Genomic DNA, 15,370 nt, shown 5'->3' on the forward strand with positions numbered 1-15,370 from the left:
TTCAAAAATCAAGGCATGGCTTCCGATTGGCTGCAGGAGCTTCCTGGACTCAATCAGAAGCCGTGTCAGACATTTGGCTTCCAAAAAATGTTCACAAACTGGAACACTTACTTCCGGCTTTGTGGCATTTGGGAGCTGATCTGTTCGACAGCTAAGCCATTCAAGAACCAAGGTACCACTGTACAAAGGCAAGTCTCATGGGGATGTTGCTGAGCTTCCACATATCATGGGTAGATTTGTTTCCCCCTCTTTTAAAAAGAGTTTAGTCAGTATACAGGAGTGGAACTGATGCTTCTTTGTGACCGTGCATATATATGCAGCCCCTAATATGAACTTGTAGTAAATAGCAATTCAATCCTGACAGACAGTTCCTTGTGCAAGTCTTTTGACATCTTGTTTGCTAACCTTGGAAGAAGAGGATTAACCTACACTTTGTACAGAGATTTAATTTTCTACTAGACCAACTCTGAAAATTATTGTGTGTTTTATGTCTGAAGATGCTAGCCTATTCCTCTAGCTGGCGCACGCTGAAGAAACCTAAGCACTTCTTTTCGGGTTCACTAATTCCCTGTCCAGTCTGAACCAACCTCACACAGACGCCAGAAAGTGCAGAGCCTCCGAGGCATAATTTCAAAGAGTACCATCCGGGCAAAGGACTTTGGCGTCGTACTTGTTTGAACTTGATTCTCCTTCCCCTCCTTCCTTAAAAGAAAGAACTTGGATAAGGTCAATTAAACTGGTTTGGAGGTGGATGAAACTGGTGTGCTGTGTTAACAGTGCACATGGCTGGTATTTTCACAGTCAGAGATTCCAAGGCAGAAAAAGACTGATAACTATCCAGTCAGAGTCACTGAGCATAGTAAAAGCTGTTGAATGCCCCACTCTTTGTGAATGTTTGAAATAATTAAACGCTCAGACCTCAGCAGAGTGGATAAAGGCTGTTTCATTTGGTTGCCATGCCTTACCTGTTTGAACTGGTAAAAAACTAGGAATAAGGTGGAACTTGTTATCTATCTATCATCTCCCTCTCCCTCCCTCTCTCTCTCTCCCTCTCCCTCTCCCTCCCTCTCTCTCTCTATGTCATGTCATCTGTCTATCATCTATCTATCTATCTATCTATCTATCTATCTATCTATCTATCATCTATCTACACACACACACACTGGCAGTACCAAACATTTCATCAGATTTTTCTTGTGTTCTGTTACACCATGTTGTAACTGAAAAACCCCCGAGCAAGTAGTAAAGAGATGAAATGACTACTATGTTCTTGTTAAGATTTCAATGGGATTTGTACAAAAGCACTTCCTGGTAGATTCTACTTACTGTTAATAAACAAAAAATATAAAATATCATTCAAAGGACTGATTTATTAAGTGCATAGTAAAAGCATGGTAAAAGTAATTTGATCCCAAGTGTTGTAAAACCAACAACTGAATGAACACCTAAGTTCACATGAATGTCTTTGAATTAATATAAGTATATCTCTTCATTCAGCTAAGACATTTAAGATGCTCTTCAAAAGATTGCGTGGCATTATTCTTTTTGTACTCTTGACCACAAACAATAATAGCTATCTTTTTCAAATATTCTCACTGTCACCTGTATTCTGTTGCTGTAACGTCTAGTTTGATCAGCAAATGGATCCAATGACAGGAAGTTAGTTGATTAATTTTTTAAAGTTCTTCAAAACAGATGACAGTCCCCTCAAAAAATCAAGGAAACGAAAAAGTATACAATTTTGAAGAATAGCAGCAAGCGACAGTATTATACATTCCACGAAAGTTTCCAGTGATCATGTACTAAACATGAACCAGATGAAGAAAGCACAAATTTGAATTACAGGCAGCTCGTTCTATTTATTCCAATACATAAGTCCACATCCGTGTTAATAAACAGACCTGTCCTTGATTTCTTTCTTGATATTGCTTTCCTTCTATTAGCTATTTCCTCATATATTTGCTCAACCATATATGAGGCTGTTACAGCCATATGTATCTTAGTGACCTAGGTAGTGCCAAAACTCTTTTGCTAACTGGCACTGTGGAAGAGTGATGAGCTTTACCTAGAAATCTGGCTATTCACATGAAGGTTCATGAGATAAAAGGACATTCTGAATATCCATGGGGGCCTCATCATTTTGTAAGTGCCAGATTGGTTTCTAGGGCTCCTCTCCCCCCAACCCCCAGCATCCCCTGGGGTTTATGTTTGTATAATCAGTGATATCTTAAGCACAGGAAGCCCTCAGCCATCCTAACAGGGGAACAATCAGTTGTATGCAATCATAGAACACTCTACATTAATATTGTCTTCGAAGGACACTATAAACCAGAGAAACAATATGATGAAAAGGGAAACTCTGAATAAGTACTCCCCAAACACTGAAAACAGCTTCAATTGAAAATATTGAAAGAGCTGCCTTCTTCCAATAAATAAAAAAGGTTGTCCTAAAATAATTAAGACTAAAGGCAGCATTAAAATGCTGTAATTGCATCAGCATTGCTTTGATGGATGAATAGATTCCAGTGAAACTATATCAGTTCAGTAACTTTATTTCCCGTCAGGAATTAGCCAAAGTTATGAGCAGCTATTGATGATTTGATGTGCAGCAGCCTAGCTGGTCATCTTCCTAGATGTTGTTCTTCTTTGCTGTATTGCCTTTTTTTGGTCCAAGTAGTTCATGGTTTTTGTCACCCATGGAAGATCATGTGGCACACAGACCTTGACACCTCTTCTGGTGATTAAGCTGCAAGAGAATAGAAAGCAAATCACTAAGTTTAATTTTGTTAAAGAATTATTGTGGATTGTATTTCTGTGTGAAATGTGAAACACAGTGCTTTGGGCAGCTGTTCTGTGTCCACTAGGAGCAAGTGGAATCCAGCACAATGGGACTCAATGAGACTTATTTCTGAGTAGACTTGCAAAGGATTGCAGCTAAAATTTTATTGGCTTCCGGTTGGATTGGTGTCAGTAATAGGTTGGAAGTCTGAATGATGAATGCTGGACACCATTAGATGCCTCCACTTAAAACAAAAACACAAGAAGAGCCTGCTGGATCAGGCCAATGGCCCATCTAATAATAATAATATAATAATAATAATAATTTATTATTTGTACCCCACCCATCTGGCTGGGTTTCCCCAGCCACTCTGGGCGGCTTCCACAGAGACCAAAAATACACTAAAATGTCACACATTAAAAACTTCCCTGAACAGGGCTGCCTTCAGATGTCGTCTAAACGTCAGATAGTTGTTTATCGCTTTGACATCTGATGGGAGGGCGTTATTTTAAATTAGTATTTTTTCCTATTGTGTTTTTATTGTAATTTTACTGGTGTTAGCTACCCTGAGCCCAGCTTTGGCCGGGGAGGGTGAGGTATAAATAAAATTTATTATTATTATTATTATTATTATTATTAGTCCAGCATCCTGTTCTTGTAGTGGCCAAGCAGATGCCATGGGAAGCATGCAGTTGGGACCCAAGGGCAAGAGCATGCTGCCTCTGATAGGGAGGCAGAGCATAGCCATGATGCAATAGTCTCCTATATTAATCACATATTTGGTCACCCACCCAGACAGTTATCAGATAGAACATGGAATGAACATTGCATAGTATACACTGGTAATACTACTACTTCTAACTGGAATCTGTGTTTCTTTGGAAAGTCACGCAAGCATGTCTCTTTCTTCAGACTTGTAGGCTACTTTACAGTTGAAGATTAGGCAAGATACTTACATCACAGCTTTTACTGGTCTGGTTTGGGTTGTATAACTAGCAAATCTTCGAATGTTCATTTCATTTGTCTCTAAGGTTATACAGGAGTCGAGTGCCATAGTCTGAGATCCAAGCGTTCCTTAAAAAGAGATAAAATATAAGTTTAACTGGCATCAAATAATCAGGAACATTATTATTAGAATTAGAACTTATTTCCTTCCCCTCACCCTAATGTCTCAGGGCAGGTTACAACAATTTAAAAACCTCCATTAATATTAAAACACGCTATTTAAAAGTGTAAAACAACTTTAAAATACAAAAAATAAAGGGGTTCCTTATAGGGCTTTTGTTCTTGCATGTCTGCAAGTGGTTCTGATTTCTGTTGGTCTTCTAGCTATTGGATTTACAATACAATAAATCACAACTGTTACTCATTTTTTGTTGTTGTTGTTTAGTCGTTTAGTCGTGTCCGACTCTTCGTGACCCCATGGACAAGAGCACGCCAGGCACTTTTGTCTTCCACTGCCTCCCGCAGTTTGGTCAAACTCATGCTGGTGGCTTCAAGAACACTATCCAACCATCTTGTCCTCTGTCGTCCGTTACTCATTTAGGGTAGTGATTGAAGTCTCTCTCTCCCCCACCCTGAAAACTGCACTTCTACTGCAAGGAAAACATTTCTCGGCTTCTATCAATCCAGGTAGGAACATAGGTGCACAGGAAAAGATTTCAGCATCCACATGGAAATTATCATTAGGAGTCCCCTATTTATCGTCTTAAGGAAATCAGCCCTGAGTGCTCACTGGAAGGGCAGATCGTGAAGCTGAGGCTCCAATACTTTGGCCACCTCATGAGAAGAGAAGACTCCCTGGAAAAGACCCTGATGTTGGGAAAGATGGAGGGCACAAGGAGAAGGGGACGACAGAGGACGAGATGGTTGGACAGTGTCTTCGAAGCTACCAGCATGAGTTTGACCAAACTGCAGGAGGCAGTGGAAGACAGGAGTGCCTGGCGTGCTCTGGTCCATGGGGTCACGAAGAGTCGGACACGACTAAACAACTAAACAACAACAACATTTATCCTCTGAGAACTACAGTTCTCAGAATTCCCAGTGTGGAGATGGATTGTTAAACTGCTCTGCGAATTGTAGCTCAGAGAGGGAAATAAGGGTATTCAAACAACTCTTAGCACCCTTAACAAACTACGCTTCCCAGGATATGAAATAAACATACGACTACTATTAATAATATTTTAAACATACCTGTAATAATATATACACTGAAGAGCTCGGAAAAAGCGATGGTCAGAATGGCTGCTGTGTAGAGTTTCATGGTTGATCCTTTCCTGAGGTGATGGGACTACAAGTAACTAAGGGCTCCCCTCAGCAGATTTTTATAGCTCGCTGGACCCTTCCTGGACCCTTCCTGAGCAAGAGGCGTAATGGGGAGGATGAGAGGCGGAAAATCTGAGAACACACTTCAGGTTTGGTTTTTTTCTAGTCAGGTGAAGGGTGGGAAAAAACCTTCATCTCTGCTAGCCCCTCATCGACAGCTTTTTCCTGCCACAATGTGGTTACTGCTTTAGCACTTCAAAAGTCAGTTTTATTTTAGGAACAAAAGAAAGTTCTTTCTCTGCAGTGGAAACCAGTAATGTGTCTATGGTTTCATCTTGATGCTGCTCAGTGGAGCCACAATGCACCACACAAATCAGGGAGAAAATGTGTAGCTCAGAGAAGAGGCTCATGTGTACCAATGGAGAACCATAACAGGACTTCAAAGATCATCACTCGCTCCATTTCTAATGATCGGGTGTGAGTACTGTTGGCCGTGGGACCAAACCAGCACCACTGTCTCACGCACAAGGAAAGTATTGGCAGGACTGTGGAAACCAAAAGCAGGCCAATGTGGACTGAGTGTGCTCAGTAGCCAGGGAAGGCCGACTGACTGGGATGGGGAGAAGAAAACCAGGTTGGAGAGGGAATGACATATCCTGGGGGAGGGCAATTGGTATTCCAAAGCATGACTGCACTGGTGTGTTTTCACTGTGCCAACCTTACTCAACCCTGCCAGCACCAGCAATGTCAGTAGTGGGAGGTCATGTAAGTGCCAGGACCTTACCCTGCCGACAGTGCTAGCTGCAACCCAACATGGAAACCCTATGCATAATCCTACTAAATCTAGTTGGTTTAATAACAGTATTAGGCTAGCAAGATCTTGTGAGATCTTCCTGAAATCTCACAAGATCTCATGAGCTCTGTAAGATCTTGCAAGAGCTCAGTGAGATCTCACAAGATCTCACCAGAATCTGCCATTGTTGCTGCCAGGCACTGCTGCACAATCCAGGTAAGGGAGGCTTGGGCGGTGGTGAAATTCTCAGCATGTTGTACGCTGAAAGAAAATTATATGAAAATGATGTACCGGTGGTATTTGACTCCTAGTAAGCTTGTAAAAATGTATAAGACAAGTGCAAATATCTGCTGGAAATGTAAGCAAAAGGAAGGCACCTTCTATCATATGTGGTGGACCTATAAGGTTCTAAAAGCATTCTGGGAAAGCATGAACCACAAAAATCATACATCCACTGTTTCGTTCAGAATATTTTTTTTATTGTTTTCCTCCTCTAAAAACTAGGTGTGTCTTATGGTCAGGTGCGTCTTATGGAGCAAAAAATACGGTGATTATGTTCAAGTACCTTAACATCGGTTCAGTCATCACCCACACTGAATTTGTTTTGTAGGTCAGGCTGAAAGAAAGAGGTAAAGCAGTGTGAAATATATGCAGAAATTAATGGCTTTTGGAAAATGTTTCCATGGGCAGCTGTGCATATTAAAGGGGCTAAACTTCCGAATAAGAAAGATATCCCTACTTGGGATGCAAACGCTAAAATCTCTAGAGCACAGTACTTATTGGATGCTTTTGGAAGAAAATACCACTGATGCAAACAAGGGCCTAGATTAGGAGTGGTCAACTTGCAGCCCCCTCCAGATGTTGAACTCCCATCAGCCCTACCAACATAGCTAATGGCCAAAGATTATAGGAGTGTAGTCCAACATGTGGAAGGTCACAGGTTCTCCATCCATGAGATGAATGAAAGGTGAAGATATTGTCAGGGGCTGGGCAGAGGAGGAGGAGTGGTGGAGACCGCCTCCCCATCCTGACCCTTCCAGGGCGGAGGAAGAGGAAGATAGTACAGATTTACAACAGTGGTTTGCGGGAGTTCATAGCTCAGAGGCAGATAAGGGGGAAAGTGGGGAGAGGAGAGGAGCAGCAGGCAAAGCTGGAGCAGCAGCTGGCTAACACATTGTCACTAGAAAGCTTTCCAGACCCACCATCTCCCAGAACCCGGCAAGCCTTAAAAATAGGAGAATAAAGAGATCGAAGACAGAGGGCACTTAGTGGCACCCGTAGAGGAGATGATGACGACGACGAATGAGGAAGTGGGAGAGAAGGGGGGGGTGGAGATTCACTCGGGACAACGCCATTATCCCAGAGGCTGGGTTCTATAGACTGTCTCTGTAAAGTTTGAAATAAAAAAAGGACTGTAAGAGCCTTTTCCCTGTCTTTATATTTTCCTGGGCAACTAGCTGGGAGCCGCTGACAGCACCCTGACAGATATGTACACCAACATACCTTATGTGCTGTGAGTGACAGGAGTTAAAAAAAGTGAAAGATGAGCTTTGATATTTAAAAAATGTACATTTAATTTCAAATACTCTTATTAGATCTCTTAAAAAATAAATATAATGAAAAAGAACCCTTAATATTACAATTTTTCTGATTTATAATTATAAGATGAAACATCCACATACCCTGTTCTTGGTATCGTTGATGCCTGTTTTCATCAGGCTAATCTACAATATCTATAAACATTTGTTGGGGCAATTTCCAGAAGTAGTTTTATATTTACAATATGAGCAAATTCCAGCAATTCATGGACACTTTGTTGACATCTTGCTTTTCCACCTGATGACATGAAGGATATTATTAGGAGCAAGTGTAATTTTGCATCTTGTCTGTGTAGCTCTAGAGTCTGCCATGAAATTACATGGAGATGCATTCCCTTAGAGTGCTGAATAAGGGAGCAGGTGGCGCTGTGGTCTAAACCACTGAGCCTCTTGGGCTTGCTGACTGGAAGGTCAGCGGTTTGAATCTGCACAACGGGGTGAGCTTCTGTTGCTCTGTCCCAGCTCCTGCCAACTTAGCAGTTTGAAAGCATACCAGTGCAAGTAGATAAATAGGTACCACTGCGGTGGGAAGATAAAAGCCGTTTCCGTACGCTCTGGTTTCCGTCACTGGGTTCCGCTGCGCCAGAAGCGGTTTAGTCATGCTGGCCACATGACCCAGAAAGCTGTCTGTGAACAAACACTGTGTGCTGGTCCTGGGGGGAAGGTTACCCTTGGCGTAGTCAAAGTCCGGTCCTGGGTCACTAGCCTGGAAACAGTTCACAAGGAGCGGGGCGAGGTCCGAAGCAGGAAGCCGGGCGGGGACAGGAACACTGGAGGGTCAGGTCTGGGTCCGGACAGGAACAGGTACTCCACAACGACGACGTTGCTTCCGCAACCTGGCTGACTGGCCTTTATCTTCTCTGAGGCCAGGGGCGGTCCCGGCCCCCAGGAGACCCGCCTCTCCTGGCCTTAAGGCGAGCACTCCTCCTGGGAGAAACCAGTTCCCTTCGCCTCTCTGCCCTGAGCCTCTGCAGTTCAGGGGAGGCTGAAGGGTTACCGGGGCCGGGGGGAGACTCACCTGTAGGCACTGAGTCCTCAACCACCTCTGGAGCCAGAATGGATTCACCTGGTGCCTGCTCCTGAGGATCCGGCACAGGTGTAGGCGCCTCAGAATCAAGGCCCTGCCCCAGTTTAGCCGGCCCTGGAGGCGGGAACTCCTGTGCAGGCTGGGATTCCTCCGGTTCACCCTCTGAATCGGATTCCCAGGCCATCACACACTGGTTTCCTCGGCCTGAAAGCGAGATGAGCTCTGCACCCTATACAGTGGTGCCTCGCAAGACGAAATTAATTTGTTCCGCGAGTTTTGTCGTCTTGCAATTTTTTTCGTCTTGCGAAGCACGGTGTCGGGAAAGTTTTGGAAAAGCTTCAAAAATCACCAAAGTCTTTAAAAACCTCAAAAAAGGCTACCACACCGCGTTCTATGAGTTGCTCCTCGAAGTCAAGTCGCAACTGTATTAACGGTGTTAAGAAAAAGGAAACAAACTTGCAAGACGTTTCCGTCTTGCGAAGCAAGCCCATAGGGAAAATCGTCTTGCGAAGCAGCTCAAAAAACAAAAAACCCTTTCGTCTAGCGAGTTTTTTGTCTTGCGAGGCATTCGTCTTGAGAGGTACCACTGTAGTCGCCTTTGACTGGACTTAACTCTGTGTGTGTGTGTGTGTGTGTGTGTGTGTGTGTGTGTGTGATTATTATATTATCATGGGATTGGGAGTTAACCTGGTTGTCATCTTTGGTGTCCCCTCCAATCCTGTTGTTTTACACCTGTAGGATGAGATTCTGTAGAAAATGAGACTGCTAAAATGATCAAAACAAACCTCTTTGTTAAGTTAATGGCTTTCAAAAAGTCCGTTGTATCTTTTGGACTATAGGTGACTGGCTGCCACAGAAACTAGTCGCTGGAGATGCTTCCAAAAGATGAGCTTTTACCTGACTGGAATGTGTCCTTGAACTCTGATCATGCCTCATTCTTGCCTGGATGGAGGACAGGTGTGCATTTTTATGTGCATGTAGAAACTAGCCTACTATAGAAACATACAATTTAAATTCATTTCTCCACCCAGAAGGGAATGCAGCCCTTGAGCTGATACAGGTTCCTTACTGTTGTGTAGGAGAACAATAGACCTGGGACCAATCTCAACTTGCAGCTGAAGCTGGGAACATACAGGTGCCCAATTCTGTTCTGTGATAATCCAGTGGCATTGGGCAACCACCTAGATATCTAATGGGAGAACAAACTCTGTTGAAGTGTTAATGCTGCACACCCTTCCATCTTGCACACAGTCTGTTTAAAGGTGTGAATAAAACCATATTTCATGAAGACACCACTGTTTCCTGTGACTTGCATTCTATCATTATCAGATTATCAAGGACATGGTCCAGCCATCCAAAAGCACCCAAAGGAAGCAGAGCAGGGCAGGTAAGGGGTGTGACCTTAGGGACTATCCTGAGAGCCTTGGTGGGATGCATTTATCTTTCAGGTCTGGGGTTTCCTAGTCCCACCATAGGTCATCTGTTTATATGAGCTGGCTTTCTGAGCTGAGTTTTCACTCTGGTTTATGTGGCTTCACATACAGCTTAGTGATGTCACTGGGTCGGTTTCCACCACACTTTTTTTCTGTGCCTGAAATAATACTAACCAGTGAAATGTTAGAAAGTGACCATATCATGACAGGAAAAAAGCTTCCGGTGAGTGACAGCACAGAAAGGTTTTGTTGGACAAAAATGAGCATCTGCCTCTCTTCCTCCTCATTACGCCACTTGCACAGGAAATGTCCAGTGACCTATAAAGGTCTGGTGAAGGGAGTCTTGAGTTACTTGCACTCTCATCACCTGAGGAAAGGTCCAACCATGAAATTCTATATGGCAGCCATTCTTGGCATTGCTTTCCTTGAGCTCTTCAGTGTATGCATTATAAGAGGTATGTGTGTGATTTTATTTTTCTATTCAGCAGCAGCATCCAAATTGCTATTTGGGGTAAAATCCTTACATTGTGTTAGATAGTGGCAAAACAGCTTTCAGTGCTGCCAGAACCCTAATCCATTTTATTGTGTATCCAGTTCCCGAAACAGATACAAGGTCTTGTTTTATGGATGATGTTAAAGTATAACATATGTGTGTGCAGGTGGAGATGGGGAGAAGTTAAATTTGCTTCAGATATAAAGGAGAGCCTCCCTAATTTGCACATTCCAATTCAATAGGTCAAGTGAAACAGACACCCTTTGAAATACTCTGGATTTTTGCAATGCAGTTCCCCCGATGCAGTGCAAAAATGGACATGCTGGGATAAAGTGTGCATAAAATGCCTATATTAGCAAAAACAACATACAAAAATATGTTTTGTTGAGGAAAATAGGTATATTAGGCAAAACCACATAGTAAATGTGCATAATATGAGAAATTATCCTTAAAGTGATGGCGAATTTTCATGAGAACTTAAAAAAAAAAAGCAAACTGCTATAGAAATGTAGAAGACTGAACTTAAGACTGGAAAAATTAGAAACTAAGCAAAACCAAAATTGACACATTTGTTGATTCCAGGTGTGGCAACTGTCTACTGATTGTGTTGCATCCCTGAAGCATTTCCATCTTTGTGGAAGATATAATCATGTTCTGTTGTTCTTATTATCCACATTTTTGTTGTGATCATAGAATCATAGAATTGTAGAGTTGGCAGGGATCCCAACTCTACAATTCCTCATACGGCTTGGTTTCCAGACCCTTGACCATGACAACCTGTTTGCCCCTTTAAATGTGTGCCAGGTGCTTTCTGTTCTTTCAGCTGGGTCCAGAGCTCCCTTATATTCAACAAAAAGGGTTCTGGGCATAGCTGATACTGAGCAACATACTCTGATGAGAACATGAACCACCTCTCTGCTTCTTGATGCAATTTCAAACTTCCTCTTCCAGACTGGTAATCTGCAATGGATTGCACATCACATGGTGGGATTATACTTTAAGGAAAACAAAAAATAAAATAAAAGTGAAAGCTTCATTTCCCCCCTCCTATTTTATGTCTTTTTAAGGAAGCCTTGGGTCTCAGACCAGGCCACGAAGTGTCTGTAACGGGTATCGTGAAAAACCAATCAAGAAGCAAAGAGTTGTTGATTACGAGAAGCTGGAACATGGACTAGCGAAAGACGCAATGTGAGTATCTGTTTGCTATTATTTTGGCATATTCTTGTGGCCTTATAATGATTAAGGTCGTATACAGCCAGAGGAATTCTTATGAACATCAAAAGGGGGACAGCTGAGTGGCTAATGGCAGACTCTCATGCCATCCTAGAATGCACTTAAAGGATAGGCAAGCATTCAACACCAGTGACCCAACCATGGGACCGTACTCGGGGCTTACCTCTATAAATCAAATAGTCCCTTCCTCCAAAATGTTTACCAGGCATGTGACATTTCACTAATTCCTACTAAATAAGTGCTGACTATACAGATTCTTAAAGGGACGCGGGTGGCGCTGTGGGTTAAACCACAGAGCCTAGGACATGCCGATCAGAAGGTCGGCGGTTCGAATCCCCGCGACGGGGTGAGCTCCCGTTGCTCGGTCCCTGCTCCTGCCAAGCTAGCAGTTCGAAAGCACGTCAAAATGCAAGTAGATAAATAGGTACCGCTCCGGCGGGAAGGTAAATGGCGTTTTCATGCGCTGCTCTGGTTCGCCAGAAGCGGCTTAGTCATGCTGGCCACATGACCCGGAAGCTGTACGCCGGCTCCCTTGGCCAATAAAGCGAGATGAGCGCCGCAACCCCAGAGTTGGTCATGACTGGACCTAATGGTCAGGGGTCCCTTTACCTTTATACAGATTCTCATTAACTCTTACAAGTATAGTTATAAATCCATCTTATATTATAAAGATCAGGTCCAGGCCTTGTTAGCACTTATCCTAGCGCACTTAAGCAGCGATTGCTAACATCAGCTTATCTCATCACGATCACAGCTCTCTTCTGCAATGTAACGCTAGGGTATATTGTCTAGTCTTCAACTGTAAAGTAGCAAGTAAGCTGGGGAGGGGATTCATTCCATGAGGAAAAACAAAGGGTTAATAATAGGTAATATTAGAGCAGTGTATATATGTGTGATAGAGAAGACTCAGGAGGGTGATTACCTCATAACGCAAGCATTGGTTCCACCTTTGCATGTGCCATGTATCTGTGGTGGCTAGGCATCATGGGAGTTGTAGTTCCCATAACGTTCAAGCATCTTGAATGGCTGCCATATATGCATGGAAATGTTCAAGGTCTCAGAGAAAGAACATAAGAAAAACTAAAACTAGACCTTGCTGAGCCGGACTAAAGTTCATTTAGACCAGCATTATATTTTTAAGACCACTTTCCCCTTGCAAGCGCATCCCCACGCAAAGCTGCTTTCCCCCATAATGTGACAAACATGCATTCAAGCTACACGTAGAACAGCCTTCCCTCACCTGGTGCCCTCCAGATGTTTTGGACTATAAACAAGAATATAAGCCACATAACTTATTTGCATTGGCTTGCCTTTTGTTGTCTTGCAGATTAACATTAAGAGATGGTTCCAGGGCCTGTGTGAAACTTGAACGTCCCTGGGTGAAGAACATCATTCACTACGTGGACAGAAAAAACAAGTCCACAGAACCACAATGAGCATATCTAGTCCTCAGCTCATGACCAGCTAGACTTCAGCATGTCAGAAAGAAAATGAATTGATATTGATTTATATATATCTCAGTAACTTTGCATTAATGTACCATTTTTATATGTTACTGTGTATTTTTGCAATATTTTATTTAACTTGTCTGTTATTGCTTCTGTTTTCTGTACACCGCTTAGAGATATTTTTAATAAACTATGCGGTATAGAAATTAAATAATCAATAATCAAACAATGTCGAACCACCAGCTCACTATTATTACTACCTGTGGACCGGGAAATATAGTTTCTGAAACAACATAGTTTGGAATGCCTTCCTCCAGTCAAGCAAAGCTGAGTGAACACAGGCCATGGACTGCTGCCTTTCGTCTTAATTGCTTTCGTATTCTTTATTTATAATTATTATAAGATGTCAGCTCATTCAATAATTTCAATTTTAGCTAGCTGTGGGTTAAACCACAGAGCCTAGGGCTTGCCAATCAGAAGGTCGGCAGTTCGAATCCCCGCGACGGGGTGAGCTCCCGTTGCTTTGTCCCTGCTCCTGCCAACCTAGCAGTTCAAAAGCACGTCAAAGTGCAAGTAGATAAATAGGTACCACTCCAGTGGGAAGGTAAATAGGCGTTTCTGTGCACTGCTCTGGGTTGCCAGAAGCGGCTTATTCATGCTGGCCACATGACCCGGAAGCTGTACATCGGCTCCCTCGGCCAGTAAAGCGAGATGAGCACCGCAACCCCAGAGTTGGCCACGACTGGAACTAATGGTCAGGGGTCCCTTTACCTTTACCTTTTACAGGGCACACCAAAGGGAATGATGATAGCTCAGTGGTAGAGCATACGTCTTGGAAGCAGAAGGTCCCAGGTTCAATTTCTGGCACTTCCTGAAACCATGGAGAGTTTCTGCCAGTCTGTGTAGACAATGCTTAGCTAGACAGACCAATATATGATCATTTTCTATGCTCTTATCCCTCCCAGATCTAATCCCTGATCATTTCCATATTTTATATAATCTGTCGTATTGTTGCACCCTGATTATGGCACTCCTTTCCTAGAGAAGCCTGCCTAGCACTTTCTTTGTCATCCTCGAGACACCACACAGATATTTTTCATTCTGCCAGGCCTTTTGGTTTTTTGGTTCACATACTGCTGTTTTAACAATGTTGCAATTTTACTGTTGTTTTTATTGTATTTTTATTGTATTTTATTGTATACTGACCTGGGATCATTTTTGTTGATGCAAAGTGTATATAATACCTACATGAATGAATAAATAAATATGGGGTCCCCCCACAGTTCAGGATTATTTTCTATGTTTTTTTCTATTCCATCATACTATATATAGATATATATATATATATATATTCAGGCCTAGTAATTCAGGATTTATTCAGAGGGAGGTCTCCTGCAAAGGTCTGATATATTCTAGAGACATAGTCAGCAAGCGGCCAAAAGGAGTATGACACATCTCCTAGCTATAATGTGCCACTTTTGTCACTGTGATCTATGGCAAACTGAACAAGATTGGAAAAATAAACAGAAATTGACAGATCCTTCTATTCCTAACATACACATTTTCCCATTTTGCTTTGTGAAGCTGTTGAATATATTATTTTTCCAATCTTGTTCAGTTTGCCACATTTCTTCAGAAATTTGCATTTTTTTCTTAAGAAAACCTTAGCAATTCAGCAGCCTTTTAGTGTGAATTTATCCTAACAGACACATTTTTATATAATTTTGTCTAATGTATACATGTTTGCAAGCAGTTTTCCCTAACGTAAATGCATTTTACAAATACACCCATTTTTGATGCACATTTCCTCCTAATAGATGCATTTTGTAAACATTATTTGGAGAGTTGCATTGCGAAATCTGAGTAAGTACAAATTCTGGAGGATAGCTGTGTTTTAGTTCATCCTCCCCCTCACCGAAAGTGTGGATTTAACAGAGTTGCCTGCAAAACCAATCTGAAGCAAATGTCTCCTCCATATCCAATATATCTCCCCCGCACCCAGAATTCTTACTTTTAGAAATACCACTGTCTGAGAGCAATGAATGCATAGCCAGCTAACACAAAGTTAAGCAGCAAGAAATATCTCGAGCCAGATTTTTTCTAGTAGTGATGTATGGTGACTTGCAAGGGGGTGGTGAGGAGATGGTAGGCAGGAATTATAATGCTGCATTGCCTAGGAATATATTGCCCCCTTCATAATTGTCATAAAGTCCCTAGTAAAAAACAAATCCAGAGAGAGCAGGTGTTAGTGTCAGTTCCCGTCTCACACAGAGAAGTCCTGGGCGGGCGGTGAGGGGAGAG

At 42.5% G+C, this 15,370-nt stretch overlaps 1 protein-coding gene and 1 long non-coding RNA gene across 2 annotated transcripts; one reads left to right on the forward strand and one right to left on the reverse strand.

Annotated features, from left to right (window-relative positions):
• Nucleotides 1-1,352: 1,352 nt before the first annotated feature.
• On the reverse strand, nt 1,353-5,169 carry LOC308475633 (lymphotactin-like). The gene is made up of 3 exons (XM_081002806.1): nt 4,973-5,169; nt 3,736-3,853; nt 1,353-2,746 (listed from the first exon to the last, which is right to left on the reverse strand). The coding sequence occupies exons 1-3, from the start codon at nt 5,040-5,042 to the stop codon at nt 2,614-2,616; spliced, it is 321 nt and encodes a 106-aa protein (XP_080858932.1). The 5' UTR covers nt 5,043-5,169; the 3' UTR covers nt 1,353-2,613.
• Nucleotides 5,170-10,155: 4,986 nt separating this feature from the next.
• LOC308475630 lies at nt 10,156-14,351 on the forward strand. The gene is made up of 3 exons (XR_013985318.1): nt 10,156-10,350; nt 11,456-11,576; nt 12,949-14,351. It is a non-coding gene; the product is annotated as an uncharacterized lncRNA (long non-coding RNA).
• The last annotated feature ends 1,019 nt before the right edge of the window (nt 14,352-15,370 follow it).

This window comes from Podarcis pityusensis (genome assembly GCF_964106645.2).
Source record: "Podarcis pityusensis genome assembly, chromosome: 4".
Lineage (NCBI taxonomy): Eukaryota > Metazoa > Chordata > Lepidosauria > Squamata > Lacertidae > Podarcis > Podarcis pityusensis.

What these genes read in the sequence shown, in the direction of transcription:
- LOC308475633 (XM_081002806.1), bottom strand. Translation starts at nt 5,042, where the DNA reads ATGAAACTCTACACAGCAGCCATTCTGACCATCGCTTTTTCCGAGCTC. An exon ending in CAGTGTATATATTATTACAG is followed by an intron (nt 3,854 to 4,972) that starts GTATGTTTAAAA and finishes TCTCTTTTTAAG; the next exon opens with GAACGCTTGGATCTCAGACT. An exon ending in AGACCAGTAAAAGCTGTGAT is followed by an intron (nt 2,747 to 3,735) that starts GTAAGTATCTTG and finishes ATTCTCTTGCAG; the next exon opens with CTTAATCACCAGAAGAGGTG.